The 23,371-nt window shown below is 45.3% G+C and overlaps 1 protein-coding gene across 1 annotated transcript in view; it reads left to right on the plus strand.

The window, feature by feature from the left end:
* The first annotated feature begins 2,064 nt into the window (after positions 1-2,064).
* The window catches only part of OSBPL10 (oxysterol binding protein like 10), a 183,533-nt gene continuing 162,226 nt past the window's right edge, over positions 2,065-23,371 (plus strand). The window contains exon 1 of the mRNA XM_087825099.1: positions 2,065-2,360. Coding sequence (XP_087681225.1) covers positions 2,080-2,360 — 281 coding nt within the window. The 5' untranslated portion in view covers positions 2,065-2,079. The remainder of the gene's footprint in view (positions 2,361-23,371) is intronic.

A 23,371-nucleotide genomic window follows, 5' to 3' on the forward strand; every position in this document is an offset into this window, starting at 1 on the left:
TGTTTAAATCTTTTCCTATTTCATAAGTTATGCTGTTTATTTTCTTATTTCTGCATTTCGAGGGTTCTTGACATATTCTGGAGACATGTTTGGAAGTGGTAAATATTACATCTTCATATTCCACTGGCCAAAGCAATTCCATGACCAAATCTGAGGTCAGTGTGGAGGGAGGATACATCTCCTGTAGGAAGAGGTGGTCATTTAAAAAAATGTTTTTTATTGATTTTAGAGAGGGAGAGAGAAAAACACCCATCGGTTGCCTCCCTTATGCACCCCAACTGGGGATAGAAGACGCAACTTGGCTCTGTGCCCTGGTTGGAAACAAACCAGGGACCTTTTGGTGCATGGGATGACCCTCAACAAACTGAGTCACACCTACCAGGGCAGAGGTGGTAAATATTTTGAACAAATAAACATTCTCACATAGTTCATCACAGCCAATAGTAACATTAGTCCCATTTTGCATGTGGTAAAACTAAGGTCAAAGATGTGAACTCAGCTCTGTCTGGCTCCAAAGTTGGTCCTTTCTATCGTGCAAACTCTTTGGGGGAACTTTTCTACTCTGTGTAGGCACCTGGAATTGCGATTTATTCAGGGGCACAACCACCTCTCATCAGCCCCAGAAGTTTCTCCACAAACATTTCTGGAGCTAACCTACCTTTGAAAGTTTCCTGAAAGGATTTGAAGCTAGAAAGGGATCAGGCTTGGGGAATTGCCCCCATGAGAGCTGACTCTATTCCATTTAGTAATTTTTTAACTGTTGAATTATTTATATGCTTTATGGGCTTGTAGGTCCTTTGAACAGCAATCACTTATCAATCTACCACCTTTAAAAATTTTTTAATTTGTATGTGTGGTGTGTCTGAGCTCCTCAAAGCTATTTTCTAGGTAATTTTAGAAACTTCTACATTGCATTGGATATTTATATTCACAAAAATTATTAGTGGGGTGGAAAGAGTGCCACTCATCTACTTTTGCCAAAGAGCAACAGTTTTAAATTTATAAATCTAGTTGCAGTGGGGGTGGGGCAGAAATTACAGCCAACACAGAACGCTTCACTATGCTTGTAAACATCGGTTGATTTCAGGGCAGTCTTACCCGGTTTAGAGTCTCTGGTTCCCAGCTGCTTGGTGTTGTATAACACGTGTAGGTGCTGACTTAACCAGGTTTACGTGTGTCCATCTGGGTGGGGATTAGGGTGGGCAAGTCAGGTGGCTCGGCCACTCAATTTAAGGAGACATTTGCAGGAACCTGACAGTTTTGCCTTCCCCCAGTACCGGCCCCGGTATCCATTTAGCTCCATAGCATGAAAATGCCCTGGGAGAGCTTACCAGTGAGAATCACCTACCCCACCCCCTCCACCTCTGCCCCCTACTGGACACGCAGGAGATCCTGGAGGGCCTTCTGCCTTGTTACTACGCTGCACCTGGGAGGCTCACGTCAGGGTACTGTGTGCGCGGGTCTGGCCCAGGCTGGCGCGGAGGACGGCAGGGCGCGCGCTCGGGCGCCCAGGTTAGGCCGCGCGGGTCCATATCCGGGTGGCCGGGGTGGGTGGGGCCGCCACTCCCTCCAGGTCCGGAGGTGGGTTGGGGGTGGGGAGTGACGCGCAGAGATTCCCTTTCACCCCTTTGGATCCGGGAGGGGGCGGCAGGAGGAGCGCCGGGGGTGGCGGGGCGTGCCGACCCTGCGGCTCAGCGCCCCGGAGCGCCCCCAGCCCCTGGCCCGAGCGACCGCGAGGACGCCAAAGAAGCGCAGGAGGAGCCGGAGGAGGGCTCGCGGAGCGGGCCACCCGCTCCGAACTTGTCCGGGGAACTCGTGCGAAGGGAGGGGCCGGGCCGGGGCCACGGCGGGAGGAGGGGCGACCACAGCTGCATCCAGCCCCGTTGGCTCCCTTCCCAGCGCTCCTCCGCCGCCTCCTTCTCTTCCTCCTGTATGAGTCAGGCGTTTCCCGGGATCTGGAGCAGCCACGCGCGGCCCGGGCGCCCGGAGCCGTAGCAGCAGCCGCCGCCACCGCGTTAGGAGCCCCAGCGCCGGGGCCGCGACCGCGGCGGGCTCCCGGGTTCCGGGCGCGCACGGACCATGGAGAGGGCGGCCCAGGGCGCAGACGGCGGCGGCGGCAGCAACAGCAGCAGCCGCAGTAGCAGCCGCGCCACCTCGGCGGGCTCCTCGCCCTCCTCCTCCCTGGCGGGCCGGGGGGTCTCCAGCCGGTCGGCGGTAGCGGGGTTCGGCGGCGGGGGCAGCCGCAGCAGCCCGGGCTCGGTGGCCGCTAGCCCGTCCGGGGGAGACGGCCGCAGGAGGGAGCCGGCGCTCGAGGGCGTGCTCAGCAAATACACCAACCTCATCCAGGGCTGGCAGAACAGGTAACGTGCCCGCCGGCTGCCCCCTCCCCGCGCCGCCCGGGGAGGGCGAGTGTGCGTGCGCGGCCGAGCCGCCGGCGAGCGCGGTGCCCTTCCCGCGTCCCTGCTCCTCTCCAGCCGGGGTGCCCGGGATGGGGCGCGCCGTGACCCCACCCAGGGCTGCACCGCAGCGGCGCGGCGGGAGGCGGGAGCCGGGTTTCCTCCGCGCCGGCACCTGCAGGCACTGGGCGGCGGGCGGGGCGCGCGGCCCCCGGCCTGCCTGTGGCGGTTCCCCGCGCCCCTGAGTGGTGGAGGGAGAAGGCAGAGGGGGCGTGCTTCATGCCCGGCCGAAAAGCGTTCATGCATCTGGCCCCTTCACAGCCATTCTCTTCGTAACTTAGTTTATTTAAAACTTCAGTGTTTAAAAACAACACTACCACCAACAAAAAAACCTGCCACTTATCCTCGGCGCCTGCGGGCGCGCTTGCTACCCTCTGCCCAGTTGGTGGCTTGGGACCTCCAATCTCTGCAACACAAGTTTAGTTTTAAAAAAGAAAACCTCTCCCCTTTCGGAACGGGCAGTTTGCTATTTTAATGATGATAGTAATAATAATGATAATTATATTCCCCATTAGGCTCCTTTTGAAGTTCCCTGCTCACTACCCTCAGAGTTGGGAAGCCTGTTATGGACGCGGGCCCACGTGGGGATGTCTAGGGAAGGGGCTTCCAGCACCCTTGAGGTGTTGAGGAAGAACTGAAAGGAGCAGACGCGACCCTGCTGTTGACATTGTTTTACAAAACAAGCCAGAGGCCAGTACAAGTGGCCTTGCAAAGAGAATGGGGCTCTTTGGAGAGGTGGATGTTGAGATCTTTTGTCCTGCCCTTGGTAGCCTTTGGACCTTAGGACTTGGGGTTCTGAGGGATGCTTGTGGGATTTGAATCACACCCTGGGAGCTCTTGCTCTTATCTGCTGGTTAGATTAGATTACTTGGTCAACTCTCCCCGCAGATGGTTTGTAAATGTGAGATTGCTACCGGTGACATTTATTAGGCAGTTATTTACATGTAAATCAACTAGACTTTATATGTAATTCAGCTGGGAGAAAGATGACTTCCTAAGTTTGGAAACTGAGTTGTTTCTATATTGAAACCGTAGACAGAGAACTTTCCCAGTCACGGGGTTTCCTTGGAGATCTGCTGTGTTGTGGACGCTGCACTTCAACTTTTAATTCTTTTTATTTCACAAAATAACCCCGGTCTCTGCTCTTGCCTCTCCCTTTTCCCCTTCAGTTCTCGAGAGTTGAAAAAGAACAGGTAGAGTGTGGAGGACCAGAGAGAAAAGAGGACTCCAGTTCTGATTTCAGGTCTTGGTAATTGTGCCTTGTCAGTGACAGCATTTTGTTTGTGTGCTGGGCAATCACTTTTAATGCCCCCCCCCCTTTTTTCCCCCCAAGTAGCTTATGAGGCCAACAGAGATTTTACCCTGGATTGCAGTTATTTTACTTGGGAACTGTACTTTACCTGCAGTGTATATTAAAGGATTTATTCTTTGGAGGAGATTTAGGAGGAATTGGAGTAACCCAGGCTTTTGTATGATTTAAAATCCACTGGGGTATTTCGGTGGAGGCAACATAGAGAAGAGGCAAAATTAATAATAATAATAATAATAATAAAAATAATTCCTACATGATTGCAGGCCGCATAGGTGAAATGTGGTACTGTATACACTACTTGAGTCACATCTTGAGTTTGTTACTGTGGTTTTATAGCTCCCTGACAAAGTTCACTGTTCTTACCACAGTAGACTCACCGTTTTCTAAGTCTACCGCCGACTCCAAAAGCATTGTCTCTTTCTGATGGTTAATATCTCGGTGTTGGAGTGTGTTTCCCACATTTGAACAGTGGCCTAGGGTCCATTAGTGATCTGGAGAAGATTTATGATGGCTCTGTGATTGCACACTCCTGCCTTCTCAAGGGTCTTAGAAAGGCAGAGCTGGATCCATGAAAAGGAAAAGAGAGGAGGCTAGAGTGAAAACGTAGAAAATGCATTTTTTTGTTTATGAACTTATTTGTTCAGAGACTATTTTATTGAGGGTCTGCTTTTTACCAGGCACTGTTCAGCTACTCCAAGTAACAAAACACATGGGCATCTTCTTACGAAGTAGTGGAGGAGACGCAGAATTAAAAAGTAGAATGCCTTATCCAGGGGAGTGCCTTGGTGCAAATAGGCGGGCTAACTAATTTGGGTTCCCTGCATTTTGGGGCCTCATGGCATCTTCCTTTGACAGCTCTTTTCGAGTTGCCTGCAGTACCTGATAATCTCCAGCCACAAAGTTCTTGGTGAGTCTTCCATGCTTTGATAATGCCCTTCACAACAATCACCCACTAGCAGTTTTTACTCTGATGTCCTCTCCCACAGCCTCAAGTTGCTGTAAAACTTATATTTTAACATTCAGTATCATATTCTGCCTTAATTTACTTGTAACATCTAAGTCCCATCACCATGCCTTTAGGGAGGCAGCCTGGGCCAGAACACAAAGTAAATGACATAGAGAGAGGTCCCTGGAGAGAGAACGTCACGTTTTTGGACACTCTAACTCAGGAGAGTATGTCCAGGACACCTACCTCACACTCATTGGCTGAGAGAGTGTGAAATAATCAGAGCGTGGGGAAAATACACATTAAGGAGTTTCTATAATCTATTATTAGAGTTATTTAAAGTAAACACTTCAGATATAATAGCATGGTATAGACTACAGGATGGTGTTAAAGAGTGCATCTAAGGCATCTAAACAACTGGACAGAAATTTTCAGAAAATAACAGGTGCTCTGAGGATTAAAAAAAGATTAAAGAAAGGATGATGAAATAAAGGCGAGTATTTGTGGAAATAATTTTGTGTGGATCCAGTGTCTTCCCTGAAATTCACATTTTAACCAAGGGATACCGTCAGTTCACCCATCTTTTGGTTTTTCTATGGAGTGAACCAGGGGAAAGTGAACCCCAAGAGCGTGAGGAAGCAGGCCAGTGCCAGATCACGCAGCGCCTTGTAGGTGGGGGAAGAATTTAACAGTTTCAGGAGGATTTTAGGCAGGGGGATGACATGGTCTGACTTGTGCTTTAAAAAGTTCTCTCTGACTACTTCTGTGTGATGAGATTTTCAGAGGGCCAGGTTGGAAAGCAGAGATACCAGTTAGGAGCTCATCATGGTGGCCGAGGCAACAGATGCTTAAACTTGGAGTAAAGAGAAATGGAGAAAAGGGACCGATTTGGGGTGGGGAGGGTAGAAATTGCTGATGGATTGGATGAAGAGGTGAGAGAGAGAGGGGGGTCAAGGAGAGCTCTTGAGTTTGTAGGCTTGAGAGGCTGGGAGGTTGAGGTGTCCTTTTTGGAAATGTGGGTCACAATGGAGGAACATGCTTGTTGGTAGGATGGGGGACAGCCAAGAGTTCCATGTGGGTTGTGTTCAGTTTAAGGCGTCTACACTTAGTAAGAAATTGCTTCTATGAACTCTCACCTGCCCTAAGGCTAATTTTAGTCTCAAACCAAAATGGAACTACTTTGGGTTTGTTTATAATGTCAAGTGTTTGAGGAGATAATTTCTAATTGGATCTAGGAAGTGATATTTAAATTTGAGGGTCTTCACTGCCATTCAGTTTTTGTTATTTGCAGAAAAGAGGACACTGCAAGTATGGAACCAACCCCCAATTCTTTTTTTGGTGATTGGTGTGGTTGTCAGAACTCAGTAAAATACTGAAAGGCAAATCTCAAATAGAATAAGGAAGACGAGTGTTGGCAAAAGAAAACCTCAGGCCACCAGTGGACATTTAAAAGGAAAGTCAGGGCAGTGGGCCTCCGAGTCAAATCCCGACTGGACCATTTAGCACATTTAGCACATTTAGCACACGTGTCACCTTGGGCCAGTTCTGTAATTGCTCCGGGCTTCCGTTCTCTCCTCTGTGAGTGGCGAGCGTGATGTTACCCTTGCCCTTCTCATTAGTTCAATGAGAGGGTGAAATGAAGATACTGGTGTATCAGGGACTAAGAATAGTGCATAGCAGCATCCGGAAAAGCGGTAGGCATTATTGGATCTTCAATTTGTTCCTTCTTAAATGGACCCTTTCTCGTCCATGACATTCTTGGTTCGTTTTCTGAATGCTGAGATTATCCTGGGACCCATTAATGTAATTATTGCAAAGTCTTTGGAGAGGGGGTGATGACTTGTTGTGAGGGGATCCTTTTAAAACTTGGATCCAAACATTCACGTCTCTGTGGGAAGTGACTTTCTCCCCTCCTCCAGCCTCTAATCCCCATTTCCCTTCTGTGCTTTATTTTCCAACATAACACTTCCCATCACCTGACATGCTCAGTGTTGTACCCTTGTCTTTTCGGCACTAGAAGGAAGCTTCCTGAGGACAGAATAATTTTGTCTGTCTTGTTCACTGCTGTGCCTGCAGTGTCTGGAACAGGGTCTGGCATATAATGAGGGCTGAGTAAATATTATTGAATGAAAAAGAAAAAAGAATCAGTAACAGAGAAGACATCAAACCGGGATTTAGTTCAGTTTTGCCAGTGTTAGCTGTTGTTGTAAGTCTCGGTTCTCTACCTGCTCTATGTCCTTAATATGTTTATCATTTGCCCTGCTCTCTTCAGCCACCAGTCTTTGTCTTCTGGGTTGGAAAGTCTGCCTTCCTTGTGACATACCATACGCCCTGATTTAGGGCCCACCACAAGCCACTCAGTGTGGGCTTTTAGTGACCCAGTATCCAGGGCTTACGTTCAGCTTGATCTGCGTTAACCACATGCTTTGAGGATGCAGCGTTTAGCCTGTAGACATGATTTCCCAGGGTTTTGGGACCGCTTGGCCCATTTAGAAGAGTCATCGGGAGCATACATTAACTTTTAAAACCCCATTGACTTAAAATGAGTGCTTTTTGAGTATTCCAATAACTTTAGAGGTAATTGGCGATACCAGGGTTGCAAACCACTGCTCTGGATTTTTTGTTCTTGCCTGCGTGTACTTCCGAAGTATCCACACATCTTGCTTTCTAGGTTGCTGGATTATTCCGAGTCTGCACAGTCAAGTTCTTTAGGGACACAAGACTTCTTTTATTGCTTATTTTTTGTTAAGACTTCTTTTACAGTTTACATTCAATATTATTTTGTATTAGTTTCAGGTGTATAGATTTCTTCATCAACAATCATAATAAAGGGGCTGTTGACTAGGTTACAAAGCAGCATGTAGTAGGATTTATTCACTTATGGTTGAATATATTTACTGAGCACCTGCCTTGTGTCAACCACTTCCTGTGGGATCCACTCTCCTCCCCCACCCCTTTAAAAAATGTATGTGTATTTGAGAAGACTTATGCCAGATGGTTACCATGATTTTCTTTGGTTGGTGGGGTTGTGGGTGATTCATATTTTCTTTTCCTTTTTCTATTATCATTGCTTTTCCTAAGGTGAACTTGCATCCCTTTTGAAGTTTGAAAATGTTTTTGAGAAAAAGGAAAGCTGCTCATACCTTTTCACATAATCTCTGAATAACTGAATTTTTGAGGATAAATTTGAAGCCTAACATATATCCAGAAAAGTACACAATTCAGAAGTGTACATAGTTCAATGAATTTTTGTAAGTGGAACACACTAAATCAAGAAACAGCAGCCACCCGCCTCTCCCCAGCCCTCATTTCCCTCGTAGAGTTTCCACTATTCTGACTTCCCACACTGTAGATTAGTCTGGCGTCTTTTTGAATTTCATAATGTGTAGTATGTGATCTTTTGTGTGTCTGGCCGCTTTCTCTTAACGTTGCATTTGTGAGCCCCACCCGTGTTGCTGTGTAGAGTTGTGTCTGTCTGTTTCCACTGCTGCTTCATATTCCATTGTGTGAATATTCTAAACACATTTATATCCATTGTAGGTTGCGTTTGAGTTCTCTTTGGTTTTTGGCCCTAAGAACAGTGCTGCCATGTGTTTTAGAGCACAGATGTGTGCATTTCTGTGTGTGTATACCTAAGAGTGGAAATATTGGGCTATAGTGTTTGCAAATGCCCAGCTTATTAGATACTGCCAGAGAATTTCCCAGAGTGGTTGTATCTGTTGATAATCCCACCGGAGGTGCACGAGAGTTCTGGGTGCTCCACATCTTCACCCACTCTTGATATTGTCTCTTGGTTTTGTTTTTTTTGTTAGCCAGTGTGGTGGGTGTGTGGTGGTATCTCATTGTGGTTTGAATTTGCCTTTCTCTGATGACTAATGAAGTTTAGCTTCTGTTTGTGTGTTTATTGGTCATTTGGATGTTATGTTTTGTGAGGTGCTATTTAAATCCTTTGCTCATTTATATATCCGGGTATCTGCTCAATTATTGATTTGTAAAAGTCCTTTACATGTGTGTTCTGGATAGAAGTCCATTGATGGATATATGGACACGTGCACATGGGCCTTACATATATAGAGAAGCAGGTATCTATAGCTTGCCACTTCTCTTCTTACTAGTGTCTGATAAATACAAATTCTTAAATACAAATTCTTAATTTTAATGTAGTCACATTTTTCAATTTTTTCCCCCTTTACGATTGGTTTTTTTTTTGAGCCCTGTTTAGGAAATCTTTGCCTACCCCATGGTAGTCAGGATGTTTTTTGATGTTTTCTTTTAAAAAAAACACACACACCCTTTTATTGATTTGACTATTTCTTAGAAGTTGGGGTTGATATTGGGGAAATGTAAACTGTTGGCAGAAGCAGTACTGGATCTAAGGCTTCCAGTCTCCATTAGTTTCCTATGGCTGTTATAACAAATGGCCACAAACTTGGTAGCTTACAACAGAAATTCATCTTCTCATGGTTTTGGAGGCCAGAAGTCTGAAATCAGTTTCCTTGGGCCAAAATCAAAGTGTTGGCAGGACCGCTCTCCCACCAGATACTCTAAGGGGAAACTGGTTTCTAGCTTCTTCCAGCTTCTGGTGGCTCCTGGCATTCCTTGACTCATGACTGCATCTCTTCAGTTTCTGCCTCTGTCTTCAGACTGCTTTCTCCTCCCTGTGTCACATTTCCCTCTTTCTCCGTCTTGGAAAGACTGCTCTGGTTGCATTTAGGGCCCACCCAGATAATCCAGGATAATCTCCTCAGATCAAGATCCTTAATTTAATCTCACCTGCCATATGCTAACAGCTTTGCCACATAAGATAACATTCACACGTCCCAGGGATTAGGACATGGACACCTGGGGGTGGGGGTATGACATCCACAGCCTCCCACTCAGTCATAGTTCTAAGTCAGAGTTTGAGCTCTGTGTTCCTCCCCCATCCACCTTTCCCACCGGTCTCTGGTTGCCATGGTGACAGCCATCTCTGTTGTGGGAGGCCTCAGGTTGCCGTCATGACTGTAAGTGGGCTTGTTAGGAAGGGGTGCTGGAGTCATTCATCTCCTTCTACTAGACAGACCCCTTGGGCAAGTGTAAGGTAGGTAATATTGTGAGGGAAATTGTTTCTAATGCCAGTAAGGAAACCTAATTTCCCTTAGCAGCCAAATCAGAGTTTCTTTGGGATCTCATTAAATACCATAGAGGGATCCACTTTGGAAGTATACATGTTATAATCTGTTTTCCATTTTATCATCGGAGTACTCATTAGACTGAAGATTTGTTTTTGAAAGGTGTAATTAACATACAATAAAACTTACAGGTCTTTGGCACTCTTTTTGATGAGCTTTGACAGTTGTTTAAACCATGTAATCACTGCTCCGAGGGTACAGAATATTTCTGCCCCCCTTGCCCCAAAGTTCCTTCCAGTCAGTTCCCCTTCTTCTGCAGTCTGTTTCTGATTTTTATCACCATGAATTAATTTAGTCTGTTCTTGGATTTCATATAGATGGAACCATATAAGATATCCCTTTAGGAGTCTGGTTTATTTCGCCTAGGTAATGTCTGAGATTTGTCCACGTTGCACCTACCAGTAGATTATAAATTGTTTCTTTTTGCTGTTGAGTAGTATTATATCCTGTGGATATACCACAGTTTATCCATTCACCTGTAGGTGGGCATTTGGGTTGTTTCTAGTTTTTGCTGTTACAAATAAAGCTGCTGTTTGTGTATAGGTCATTATGTGGACATACGCTCTCATTTCTCTTGGGTAAACACCTAGGATTGGAATCACAGGGTCATAGGATAGGTGCATGTAGAAACTCCTGAAGTGTTTCCAGAGTGGCTGACCCATTTCACAGCCCCACCAGTAGTGTATAAGCAAATGGGTTGCTCCCCATCCCAGCCAACCTCTGCCTTGCTACCTGGAGAGCTTTAGGACAGCAGGGACTGCCTCTTTCTCATGGGAGTCACATTGCTTCCGAGAGGGGCCAGCAGTCTGTAGGACCACAGGCTCCAGCTTTGCCTCCTGTTTGCTGCATGACCTTGGGCAAGTCGCCTAATTCCTTTGGACCCTGCTTTGTTCACCTGTAAAATGACACTAACCTTGCAGTGTTGTGAGGCTACCACAGACATCAGGCCCAGCACGATGCTTGACGCACAGTAGGTCCTCAGCAGAAGTTTGTCTACTTGGGAGTCTTGTATTTTAGACCGATGGGTGACTTCGTGGAACCTGGGGGATGACTTGGTGGGCATTTTAGACCCAGCTTTAGCCATATGCAAGTATTTCTTGGCCCTTCCTCCCACTGCAATAGGACCCAGGTGGCTAATGAATTGATTTGCACAGTGGATGGACGACTGTCTCCATTTGCTGCTTAGCCTGTGGTTCCCCGGAGTCTGCTCAAGTGGCCACCCAAGTGGCCAGTCGTCTGAGAACTCTGGGAAGAAAGAGGAGGTGCGGGCATTTGTGTCCTGAAAGGAGGGTTGAAATGATCGCCCGGAAATGTGGGAGGCTTTCTCAGCTCTGCCTGGCTCCTGACTGATGCGATCTGGGGCCAGGCCAGGATGGAATGAAAAAGAAAACCATCCGGAATTTGATTTTTGATAACTCAGACTGGATCGAATATGGTCACAGCCCAGAAAGAAAGTGCTTTAATTGTCCCTCATGCAATGATCGCAATAATGAGAAAATTAGGAAACACGATACAGCCTTGTTGGGAGCTTGTTCTTTGAAGGTCAGAGAAGGCGTTTGAGCCATGAATAACTTTTTCATGTTGTGCTGTAGTCTTTAGAGGACTATTTATGTTTTTGTGTGGTTTGGTCTCTTGCTATAAATATTTTGATGAGAGTATAACAAATTGAAAGAAGCCCAACATCAGTTTTTAATTTTATTTTTATCCTCACACAAGGATATGTTTATTGGTTTTAGAGAGAGAGGAAGGAGAGAAAGAGAGAGAGGAACATCAGTTGGTTGCCTCCCACAGGTTCCCCAGCTGGGGATCAAACCCGCGACCTTGTGGTATACGGGATGACACTGCAGCCACCTGAGCCACCCGCCCAGGGGCAGGGTGCCCAACCTCGGTTTTTCATAACTCTTTTCCCGGATGTGTAACGTGTTTCTCTGCAGTGCTGGAGAAGAGGCTGGAGTGTGAGACTGGGAAGCCCCCTCGGAAGTGATGGAATTCAGGTTCTCCCTCCGTGAGGTGGGGCTGGGAGCTCTGCCTGGGCCCCTTGCTCCGGGGAGTTGAGTGTATTATGTGACAGATACAGATGACCCTGCACTCAGCTCTGCAGCGGTCATGCCGTCAGAGCCATGGTGGGCTGCTCACAGTGCAGGGAAAACCATGACAGTCCTCCGGGGTCTTTTGATGACAGAATCTCGGCAGAATTGGGAAACTTTCTGGGCCCTGAATGAGTGGTGGCATCAGCCCCCAGACACGCTCCTCTTTGCATGTCATTGGGCCTGGTGAATGTTCATCCCCCACATATTTGTTGAGAGCCTTTTGTGTACCTGCCACATGCCATGTGAGATGTGGGAGGCTCAGAAGCAAAAGCTCAGGCCTTGCTGTGAGGAACTGAGAGTCCAGAACAGGCCGAGCAAGCTTTTTCTGGAAAGGGCCAGAGAGTTAATATTTTAGGTTTTGTGGGCTATAGTCTGCTTGGGAACTACTCAGCTCTCCCATTGTAAAATCTAGTGGGTGTGTCTGTGTTCCAAAAAAATTTACAAAAACAGGTGATGGGCCAGATTTAGCCTGTGGGCTGTAGTTTGACTATCCCTGGTCAGAAATGACACCCAGACTTCTCAATCAGTAGTGAAGGCAGCCGAGAGTGGTTACTAACAGTACAGATTCTGCAGTTCAACAGCTGTGCTGAATCCTGACTCTGCAACTTATTACTTGTGTGACCTTGCACAGCTATTTAATCTCTCTGAACCTCAGTTTCTTTATCTGTAAAATGGGGGTAATACAGCGTCTGTGTCATAGGGTCGTTGAGATCAACTGAGAAGCCGGGTGTAAAGAGCTTAGGACAGTGACTGGCATGTAGAAAGCACTTATTAGATGCAAAAGGGGTGAATGCTATGGTAGAGGAAGCACCTGGGAGGGAGAACACTAACTCTTCGTAGGGTGGGGGTGGGGGAACAAAGGGAGAAAAAGTGTCCGGTGATAGAAGACCTGGAATGTTGAAGAGACCATTTCATCCAGCAGAGCTGAGCTTGGGGAGGGCATTCCTGGTGGAAGGGTCTGTGAGGACAGAGGTTTGGAGGCAGGGAAGGAGGGGGTTAGTTTGGTCTGGCTGGAATGCAAGTTGTGTGCGGAGTATGGCTGGAGATGAGACTGTAAAAGGTAGGCCAGGCTGTAAAAGGCCACTTTAGAAAGGTCTCCTTAAGATGCTGAGACCACAGGTCATAAGATGTCAGTGTTACCAGAAGGGGAAGAAATACATTTGCAGGTCCAGGAAGCATCAGGCACTTCACATATATTATCCAATTTAATCCTTAAAATGAGATGAGAGGTGCTTTTGTCTTCATAGGACCCAGTTTTTAGCTGGACACAGGGTTGTCCTAGATAAAACTATGTGTGCACTCCTCCTTTCCTTTGCAGCTGGGGATGTGATTATATTTTGGAGAGAAGTAGAGTTGTCACATAGTAGTTTTCTAGAACCTTTTTTGTATTCTTTACTCTTTTTTCTTTCCTCTTGGAATACCAGGTATATGGCTAAAACTGGAATACAGACCTGATGGCTGGAATTCCAACTGCCATCTTGAGCCTTGAGGTGAGTGGGATAAAGGCCATCAAGACACAAGAAACCTGGCCTCTGAGAACTTTGTTGATCAGAGCCACCTCATGAATTCTGTGCTGATAACTTCTGGAATGTTCCATGAAGGGGGGAGTATGCCTCTTTTTAAAGCCACTATTCACAGCCAAATCTAACCCTAACTGAGGCAGGTAGAATCTTGATTTTACAGATGAAGAAACTGAGGCATAGAGTGACATAAATTGCACAGTTAGAAAGTTGCAGAACCGGGATTTGTCTGATTCCAAAGCATGTTTTCTTCCCATTGCTCTGGAAAACACTCGGAGATTTTCTATCCCCTCATTTGAAAGAAGAGATCACAGAGAGTTTTGCCTCTGGGTAAGGCAGTAGCCGCTCATTCCAGTGTGAGATAATCATGATTCTGTTTCTCTCTCACTCTGTCTTCCCCAAGGCCTTCCCAAAGAAAGGGCCCTGTGTTTTAATTAGTGATTTTGTAGGTGGGAAAAATCTTTCTGTGAGTAGATGATGTCTTGTGGTTTTTTTTCCTGGTCAGAAACCATCACTGTTTTAGGACTGTGTTTAGAGCTTTGCCAGCCTTGCTTCTTTCCATCTGGGAGCTGAGTAATGACTCCTTGCCTGTACGGTCCTTTTTTTCCCCCACTTGGACTTTTCGGGCTGGGAGAGGGGGCTCTTTGACACCGTGACTATTTGTGATCACTGACAACAGATGGATCTTGATTACACGGAGGCCTCTTAATTCATTAAGCTCAGTGTGTGGACTTTGGCTGAAATCAGGTCACATGTTTTGAATGCCCTTTGCTATGGGGATTCTTGTGTATCCGAGTTTCACCCTATTACTCATACCTTAAAAATGGGCTCCCCGGCCCTCTTGGCGAACTGCACAGCGTAGAACTTTTCTCTGTGCATAGTCCAGCTGACTCATGCAGTGCATTGGTCCCTAAAAAGTTGAACAGGACAAGAGCCAGTTTTGTGCTGGTAAGTGCTGTTGAGAGAGTATTGTTGTACATTTATGTTTATGTTACTCTTTGTACTAGCAAGATTCTTTGTGGTAATTTTTATTAGCCTGGCTAATGTGTGCCTTTTCCTTTTTTATGAGAAGCCTGCAGTTAACTTGGCCCAAAGTGCATTGGAACACTACTCTAGTCACTTAGTTAATTAGGAGTTTCTGTTATTGAAACTTTTCTGTCAAATATCAGTTTTTGTAATTCCTTCTAAGTCATTTGAAATTCAGGAAAGTAGTATTAAAAGCCAAAATTCCGCAGTTTTCCCCCTCATGTTGAATAGCAAAATAGGCATATATATCTATATATCAACATATCTATATATTTACGTCTATATATCTATATCTATCTATATCTGCACTATGGGGTAGACAAAGGTATTTCAGAAAATCTTTGTCTCAAAGAAAGAGGTCTGAACTTGCATCTGTGAAATAAATTTAAGTCTGTATGAAGTAGTGATTTTGAACAAAAGCAAAGCGTGACCTAACCTGGAAGAGACTAAATTGCAATTTTTCATGTCACGGAATTGCCTGAATTTCTGTTTATCTAAAAGGCTTATTTCCTTTTCCCTTCCAGGACTATAGCAGTTACTGATATTTTTAGTGTTTTTTGTTTTGTTTGTTTCCTTGTTTATTTTTGCTTTGTTTCTTAGTTTGAAACTCTAAATTCCTTTGTAACATTACATACAAAATGTGCATTTTGTAAAAATGAAATGCAACTCGTGATCTCATATTTTCCTATAAATGACATTATTATGATAATTGGAAAACTTGTATAAGATCTACAGATAATAGTACTGTATTCATGTTAATTATTTGATTTTAATATTTGTGCACTGAAGTATTTAGGTACTTACGGGTAAATGGGGCATTGTATTGGCAACTTACACTCAAACGGCTCAACAAAAACATTATTTATAGCCCGGCCGGACGTGGCTCAGCGGTTGAGCATTGACCTAGGATCCGGGAGATGGTGATTTGATTCCTGGTCAGGGCACATGCCCGGGTTGCCGGCCCGATCCCCAGTCGGGGGCTTGCAGGAGGCAGCCGATCAGTGACTCTCTTATCATTGACGTTTCTCTCTCTTTCTCTCCCTCTCCCTTCCTCTCTCTCTAATGAAAGGACAAGTGGGGAGGCTTTCCATTTCTTTACATCTCCTTTAATTTCCTTTAGAAATGCGTCATAGTTTTTAGTGTAGTTTCATCTCTTTGCTTGGGTTTATTTCTAGGTATTTTATTCTTTTTGATGCTGTAGTAAGTGGAATGGCTTTCTTAATTTCCTTTTTGGATTGCTCATTTTTAGTGTATAGAAATAAAACTGATTTTTGTTGTGTTGATTTTGTATCCTGCAACTTTGCTGGATTTGTTTATTCTCACAGGCTTTCGTTTGTTTGTTTTTTGCTGTGGAATCTTTAGAGATTTCTATACATACGATCATGTCAATTGCAAATGGAGATAATTTTTCTTCTTTCCAATTTGGATGCCTTTTATTTCTTTTTCTTGCCTAATTGCTGTGGTTAGGACTTCCAGTTCTCTGTTGAACAGAATTGGCAAGAGCGGGCATCCTTGCCTCGTTGCCAGTCTTGGAGGAAAAGCTTTCGGTTTTGCCATTAACTAAGATATGAGCTGTGAACTTTTCATAAGTGACCTCTATTACGTTGAGGTAGTTTCCTTCTATGCCTAATTTGCTGAGTGTTTTGATTATGAAAGGGTCTGCTGCCTGTTTTTGTAAATAAAGTGTTATTGAAACACAGCTACGCCCACTTGTTTACGTATTGACTAAGTCTACTTTCACTCTATAGTGACAAGGTTGAGGAGTAGCGACAGAAACCTTCAGACCAGCAAAGACTAAAACGTTTATTGACTGGCCTTTTACTGATCCCTGCTTTCAACTACTAAATGGCATTGACTGATTTTTAAATTTTGAATCAGGCTTGCTGTCCTGGGATAAACCTCATCTGGTTATGGTGTAGTAGGTTTTTTTTTTTTATGTTGCAGGATTTAATTTGATAATATTTTGTTAAGGACTTTTGTGTCTATGCTTATGAAGGATACTGGTTTGTAGTTTTCTTATACTGTTTTCTCTGGTTTTGGTATCAGGGTAATGCTGGCCTTAAAATGAGTTGGGGCATTGGCCCCTCCTGTTACATTTTCTGGAAGAAATTGTGTAGAGTTGGTGCTATTTCCTCTTTAAATATTTGCTAGAAATCATCAGGGAAACCATCTGGCCTGGAGATTTCTTCTTGGAAGGAGTTTTAAATACAAATTCAGTTTCTTGAGTAGTTATAAAGCTATTCAGATGATCTGTCTCATTTTGGGTGTGTTTTCATAGTTCATGGTTTTGAGGAATAGGTCCATTTCTTATAAAATTTTGAATTTATAGGGTGTATAGGGTGGCTTGTAATATTCCCTTATTATTTTTTTAATATCTTTGAAGCCTGTAGTGGTGTTTCCTCTTTCCTTTTCCTGATGTTGGTAATTTATGTCTTTCACAGTCTTAGAGATTTATCAATTTATTAAGTTTACAAAGAACCAGTTATTTGTTCCATTGATGGTCTTTATTGTTTTTATATCTCCTCTTTTTTATTCTTTCCTTCTGTTATTTATGTTTAGTTTCTGTTTCATAGTTTTTTAAGGTGAAAGCTTAAATTATTTTTTCTTTTCTAATGTAAATATTTAGTGCTATAAATTTCCCTCTAAGCATTGCTTTACTTGCCCTCACAAGTTTTGATATGTTGTATTTCAGTTTGTTTCAAAGTGTTTTCTAGTTTCCCTGAGTCTTTCTCTGTGACTCATGAATTATTTAGAAGTGTGTTAGTTTCCAAGTGTTTGAAGATTTTCTTACTATTTTTCTCTTACTCTTGTTTTTTTTAGAGAGAGGGGAAGGGAGAGAGAGAGACACATCGATTGGTTGCCTCTTGTAGGCACCCCAACAAGGGACCAATCCAGCAACCTCGGTATGGGGAATCGAATCTGAGACCTTTCAGTGTACCTGACGATACTCCAGCCGGCTGAGCCACACCGGCCAGGGCTCTGTTACTCATTTCTAATTTAATTCCATTATGGCCAGAGAACATAGTTTGTATATTTCATTTAAAAATTTTGTTGTGGATTGTTTTATGACCTTGGATATGTTCTGAATTGGTGACTATACCATGTATACTTGAAAAATGTATTCTGTTGTCATTGGAGTCTTGTTTTATAAATGTCAGTTAGATCTAGTTTGTTGATTATGTTGTTCAGTTTTTCTATATCCTGACTGATTTTTATTATTTCGGAACTGTGGTCTAGAAAGAAAGACAGCCCCTGCTCATAATAAGCCATGTGTATTCAAACTGTCCCCTGAATTTGTGTCCTTTCACAGACTGCCTCAATTTTAGATTTAATTTTCCAGAATATCACCTGCAAAGATCCTCTCTTTGCCTTTAACCTTTGGCATTTTAATTATAATGTGTCTTGCTGTGGGCCTCTTTGGGTTTCTCTTGTTTGGGACCCTCTGTGCTTCCTGGACTTGTAGGTCTATTTCTTTCCCCAGGTAGGGGAAGTTTTCTGTAATTATTTTTTCAAATAGTTTTCAATTTCTTGGTCTCTTTCTTCCCCTTCTGGCACCCCAATAATACGAATGTTGGGCCTCTTGAAGTTGTCCCAGAGGCTCCTTATACTATCTTCATATTTTTGGATTCTTTTTCTTTTTGCTCTTCTGGTTGGGTGTTTTTTGTTTCCTCATGTTCCAAATTGCTGATTTGATTCTCAGCGTCCTCTATTCTATTGTTGACTCCCTGTAAATTATTTTTTATTTCAGTTTGTGTAGCCTTCATTTCTGATTGGTACTTTATTATGTTATCGATTTTCTCAGTTATTTCCCTAATAGTCTGCTTAAACATCCTTATAAACAAAATATCTGTTAGCTTGCTTGGATCTATTTCATTTAGTTACTCTTCTAGAGATTTCTTCTGTTCTTTCCTTTGTGACATGTTTCTTTGCCTCCACATTTTGGCTGCTTCCAGGTGTTCGTTTCTATGTATTGGGTAGAGCTGTTATGTCTCCTGGAATTTGTAGAGTGGCTTTGTGTAGTAGGTGTCCTGTAGGGTCCAGTGGCTCAGCCTCCCCGGTAACCTGAGCTGGGCCTTCCAGGCGCTCCCCTGTGTGGGCTGTGTGCACTGTCCTGTTGTAGTTGAGCCTTGGTTACTTGTTGGCGTCACTGGGAGGAATTGACCCCCCGGCCAATCAGCTGTGAGGACCAGCTGCAACTACAGCCAGAGAGCTGCTGTGCTGGAGACACCCCTATGGGGCAGGATTTACTTCAGTGGGGCTTTGGTGTTCACCAAGTGCGCCCCTTGAGTGTGTCACTCATGGATGTGGTAGGGTTGTAATCCAGCGTGGTCGAGTCTGACCACCAGGTGCACTGTCTCTGGGGTCTCTGGGGCCTCTGGGTAGGTGCAAAGTCAGCCTGTGCCAGTGCCTTGCCCAGGGCCACCCAGCATGAGCTACACGCAAACCGTGGTTGGCTGCTCCTTGTGCTGGGCTTGGAGGTGCCCAGGAGAGGCCAAGTTATGAGCCAATGCAGCTGCCGCTAGTGCCAGGCCTGGGGCCACTTATTAAGCCGTATGGGGCCTGCTGCTGCTTGTTTGAGAGATTTTAGGCAAGTCCTAAGCATGAGGCTCGAGAGGCCACTTGCACAGAAAAGCCCCTGGAAAGGGCCTGGATGAGCTGCAGGTGGGGGGGCGGGGCCTCCGGGAATCACGGGGCGGGGCCAAAGGAGTGCGTCAGGTGCTGGCGATTCAAACATGGCGCCTGCCTGCCGGCTGTGCGGGAGGACTCGCCACAGGAGCCATGGCCTCCGCCAGCCCTTTTCTGCCTGGGAGGAAGCCGCCCTCCACCTCTCGCCCGGATCTCAGGCAGGTTAGTTCCTCCCGAGTGTCCCGGGTCCCTTCAGGCTGCTGCCCGGCGCTGGGCTCAGAGGGAGCGTCTGAGTGAGTCCGCGCCGGGCCCTTTAGAGGAGCTGCTGGGGCTCCTGCAGCCTCCGCGACCCTCAGCCACAGTCCCCGCTGAGTTGTGGGACGTCTCTTCCCGGCCCTGGAGCCCTGGGCTGGGGGCCTGCTGTGGGGCTGGGACCCCTCGCTCCTCTGGGAAACCTCCCCCACCAAGATTCCCTCCCGGGTTTCAACCGCGGCACCGGGTGTGGGCCCTCGGCCGTGTGTCCGCGATCCAGCCCCGATCCGCCCGCGTCTCCGCCCCTCCTACCGCTCTCGATGCTCCTTCAGTTCCCTGGCTGTGGGGCTCCTGTTCAGCCGGATCTCAGGAGGCTCTGAGTGAGGGTGGTTCTGGATTTTAGTTGTGATTTTGATGGGGTTGCGGGAGGCGGCGGGCGCAGCTGCTACTATGCCACCATCTTATTTCTCTCCCCCGGAGGGAGTTTTAAAGTAACAAGAATTTCCTTGTGCCTGGAATCCTTCAGGAAAAGTCCTGTGAAAAGCAAGGGAGTGAGACGGGTCCGCGCAGGTGCTGTCAGTCCATTTGGTGGAGGAGGGAGCCTTCAGGTCAGCATTTTAGAACCAGCGCACCAGCTCTTCGCCCACCTCCTGGACAGTGGGACTGCATATTGGGTAATACTATTGAATCAGTGTTAAACTGCCAGACATTGATAATGGGACTGTGGTTATTTAAGAGAATGTCCGTGTTCTTGGAAAATACATCATGAAATATTTAGGGATAAAAGAAGATGTTTACAACTCACACAGATGGTTCCAGAAAAACTTTCTGTAAGGAGGTAGGGAGAGGGAGTAGGATGGATGTGGGTGGATGTGGGTGGAGGGGAGGAAGGGAGGGGGAGAGGGCCCAGCACATGGGTAGATGTGCCAAAGCAGCAGTAATTGTTGCATCTGGGTGCAGGGACGTACAGTTACTTGTGATATTCTTGCAACCCTTCTGCAAGTTTGAATCATTTCAAAGTGCAAAGAAAAAGAAAAGAAGGAAATTAAAAAAAAAGGAAGGCTCCCTTGAGAAACACAAGTCACATCGTGTCCTGTAATGTTATTTGAACTTGCAAGTAGTGTGACTGAAAGCAAGCCATCATGTTGCAAGATCCAGGAAAGCAGGTGTTAGACCTAAGTCTGGCACAGTGCCTGGCACATAGTAGCCACTCAGTAAATATTTGAAGGAATGAAGTCAGAGCAGCCGGTAAGTCCGAGTCAGCTTTTCCCATTGCTCGAGTGCCTTGCACCTGGCCCATCTGGATGCATTTCCCCAGTTTCCCCAGACACGCCTTCCTGTGCCTCTGTGGATGGCATGGGAATCACCAAGCGGGAAAGTTTTGTCTCAGGGACCTTGCATTACAGTTTGTGTCATGGAAGAGATTGACACCCTAATTTTAGACTTCTTGCTTGTAAAGACACCCGGAGGGATCAGGCAGAGCATTTGGGACATTTCTCCTCTATTGGTTCCTATTTAAAAAGTGTTTAGGTAGAAAGAAGCTAAACTTACTTTTATTATGGTAAAATATACATAACGTAAAATTTACTATTTTCACCATTTTCAAGTGTACAGTTTGCAGGCATTAAGTACACTCACATTCTTGGGAACCCATCACCACCAATCTATCTCCAGAACTTTGTCAGCATCCCAAGCTGAAAGTCTGTCCCCATTAAGCAATAACTTATATTATTATTATTTGCTTAGCAAACCACTTATTTTATAGAATTATAATCATTACTTTTAGTAATGGTAGGCTCCATGACTCCAAATCACAAATCGGTGGCACCAACATCAGAGAACTTAAATTTAATTAATTATCTTGAAAGGGAACACTTAGAAATTTAACAGGAACATCTGCTGCTAGTTTACACACATTAACTTTCCCTGAAGATTATAACTTATACACTATAATATATGCTATTTAAAATGAAATGTAAGAGCCCTAAGGCTTTCTAAAAACCTCTTAAAATCAACTTTATGGAGGCATGAGTAACAGACAGATGTACCTGTTTTCAGTGTAGAGTTTGATGATTTTTGTGTCTTTTTAATTAAATACAAATACCATTGCCTCCTTTTTGTTATTCTCTCTTTTAGTGACTTATTTTTTCTAGTTATAAAGGTATTATTTCATGTTCCTTATAGAAAACTTGGAAAATTCAGAGAACAAAAAAGAGAAAACAAAAGACATAAAAAACTGCCGAGTTTCCCCAAAACATTATTAGTTTTCTCTCTCTCCCTCGCTTTAAAAATAGATGATTTTTTAGAGCAGTTTAGGCTCACGGCAAGCTCGAGCTAGAGAGTTCCCATGTAACCCCTCCCCTCCCCCAGCCTCTTTTATTACATTGTAAGTTACAAAAATAGCACCTGCCTGCTCAAATAAAAATCAGAGATGCTGGCCTTGGAGCGCTCAGGGTCACTCTTTTCCAGAAGCTTCCCTGGCTTCCTGGCCAGTACAGCTCCTGGCACTTAGGGTCCCCTATACCATCTTGTGCCAGGAAGGCAGTGACCAGGTCGTGTTTGCTTAGCAGGTGCTCAGTATTTGCTGGTTAAGCCAATGAGTGGATTTGCCCACCATCAGAATTTTGCTTTATTATAGATCCCCTTGGAAGTACTCTTTTGGGGTGAGCTCCACATGTATGTAAGACGACTCTGGCAAATAAAAAAATAAAGCTCTGGCTTCTTGCTTCCACATTAACAGAGGGAGGTGCTCAGGGCGTTTATGAACCAGGAGGTGGTTTACACCAATTTTCAGGCTGTTTCCTCTCCAAGCAGGTTGTGATCTAACTCTTCGTGGGTGAGTCTCTTGGACCTTGGGGTGCATTTTCTTTTTGGAAGGATGACTAAGGATTATAGAGTTTGGTTTGTGCAAAACAGAGCAGGCAGTTCTCTCCCAGGTGGTGAGCAACACAGGGAGACAGGGCCTGGGGGGGGGGGAGGGGCATAGGTGACATGCGGCTGATGCCCTGAGACAGAGGAGTGGGTTGCAGCCTCTTGGGACCTTCCCAGGAACTCGGGAAGGGTCGGAGATGCTCATTTGGTTTCCTTTTTTTTTTGTTTTTCATTTGGTTTCTGAGCAGTGAAAAGGGAGACGGGGGCAGGAGTAACTCCCATCCTTATGTGGAAATAGATGGTGTTAAGCTGGGGGAGGACCTGCGGTTTATAAACTAGCTGCAACCTTACGCTGTCCGTTGTAGCCTTGCTCTCTCCTTTAGGTCAGCTGGCTCTGAGTAAGGAGTTTGGCCGGACAACAGAATATTTAAGCTGGTTTCCCCTGTCGCATCTTATTTCCGTAGTCTGTTTATAATCCTAATCGGTGCAGATGCTCTTGTAATCTTGAATGTGACTTGAATGCAGGGTTCAGGATGTGTTTACTTTTATATCACGTTGGCGAGTGTAGCTGAGGGTCTGAATGACAAGCCGAGTGTGGCTGGTGCCAGCCTGATTTTACGTGGCACCTCTAGCATCCCGGGCTACAGGTGCCTAGGAAGTTACTGAAACCCAAAAACAAGTTGAGGAAGGGTCCCGTGAGGCTCCCTAATTGCAGATCCTTGGGGCTTGAGGTATTTATTGCTCATGGAAGCTTTTTTGTATGTAATTTCTGAAACATTCAGCACAGAGCTGAGACGGTCCTCTCTGTCCTGGGGTGTTTGAAAAAACAGATCGATAGTGGAATACATCGGGCCTCAGGAGGGAGGGCCTTATTTTTCTCAACCGATGGGCAACTCTCCTGCTCTGCATTGGAGAGAACCTGATTTTAAAGTAGCCCTGTGAAGACATATCACAACTCAGGAATCACCTTGACATTTAGCCTATATTCCTTTTCTGGAAGCCTTTTCCAAAATAAATAAAAGGCTCTCAGATGGACTTGCCCAATCCTTACTTCACAGATGAGGCAACTGCCCCAAAGAGATGACGTTGAACTCCAGGTTC

The sequence above is a fragment of the Miniopterus natalensis genome, chromosome 15 (genome assembly GCF_054644295.1).
Source record: "Miniopterus natalensis isolate mMinNat1 chromosome 15, mMinNat1.hap1, whole genome shotgun sequence".
NCBI lineage: Eukaryota > Metazoa > Chordata > Mammalia > Chiroptera > Miniopteridae > Miniopterus > Miniopterus natalensis.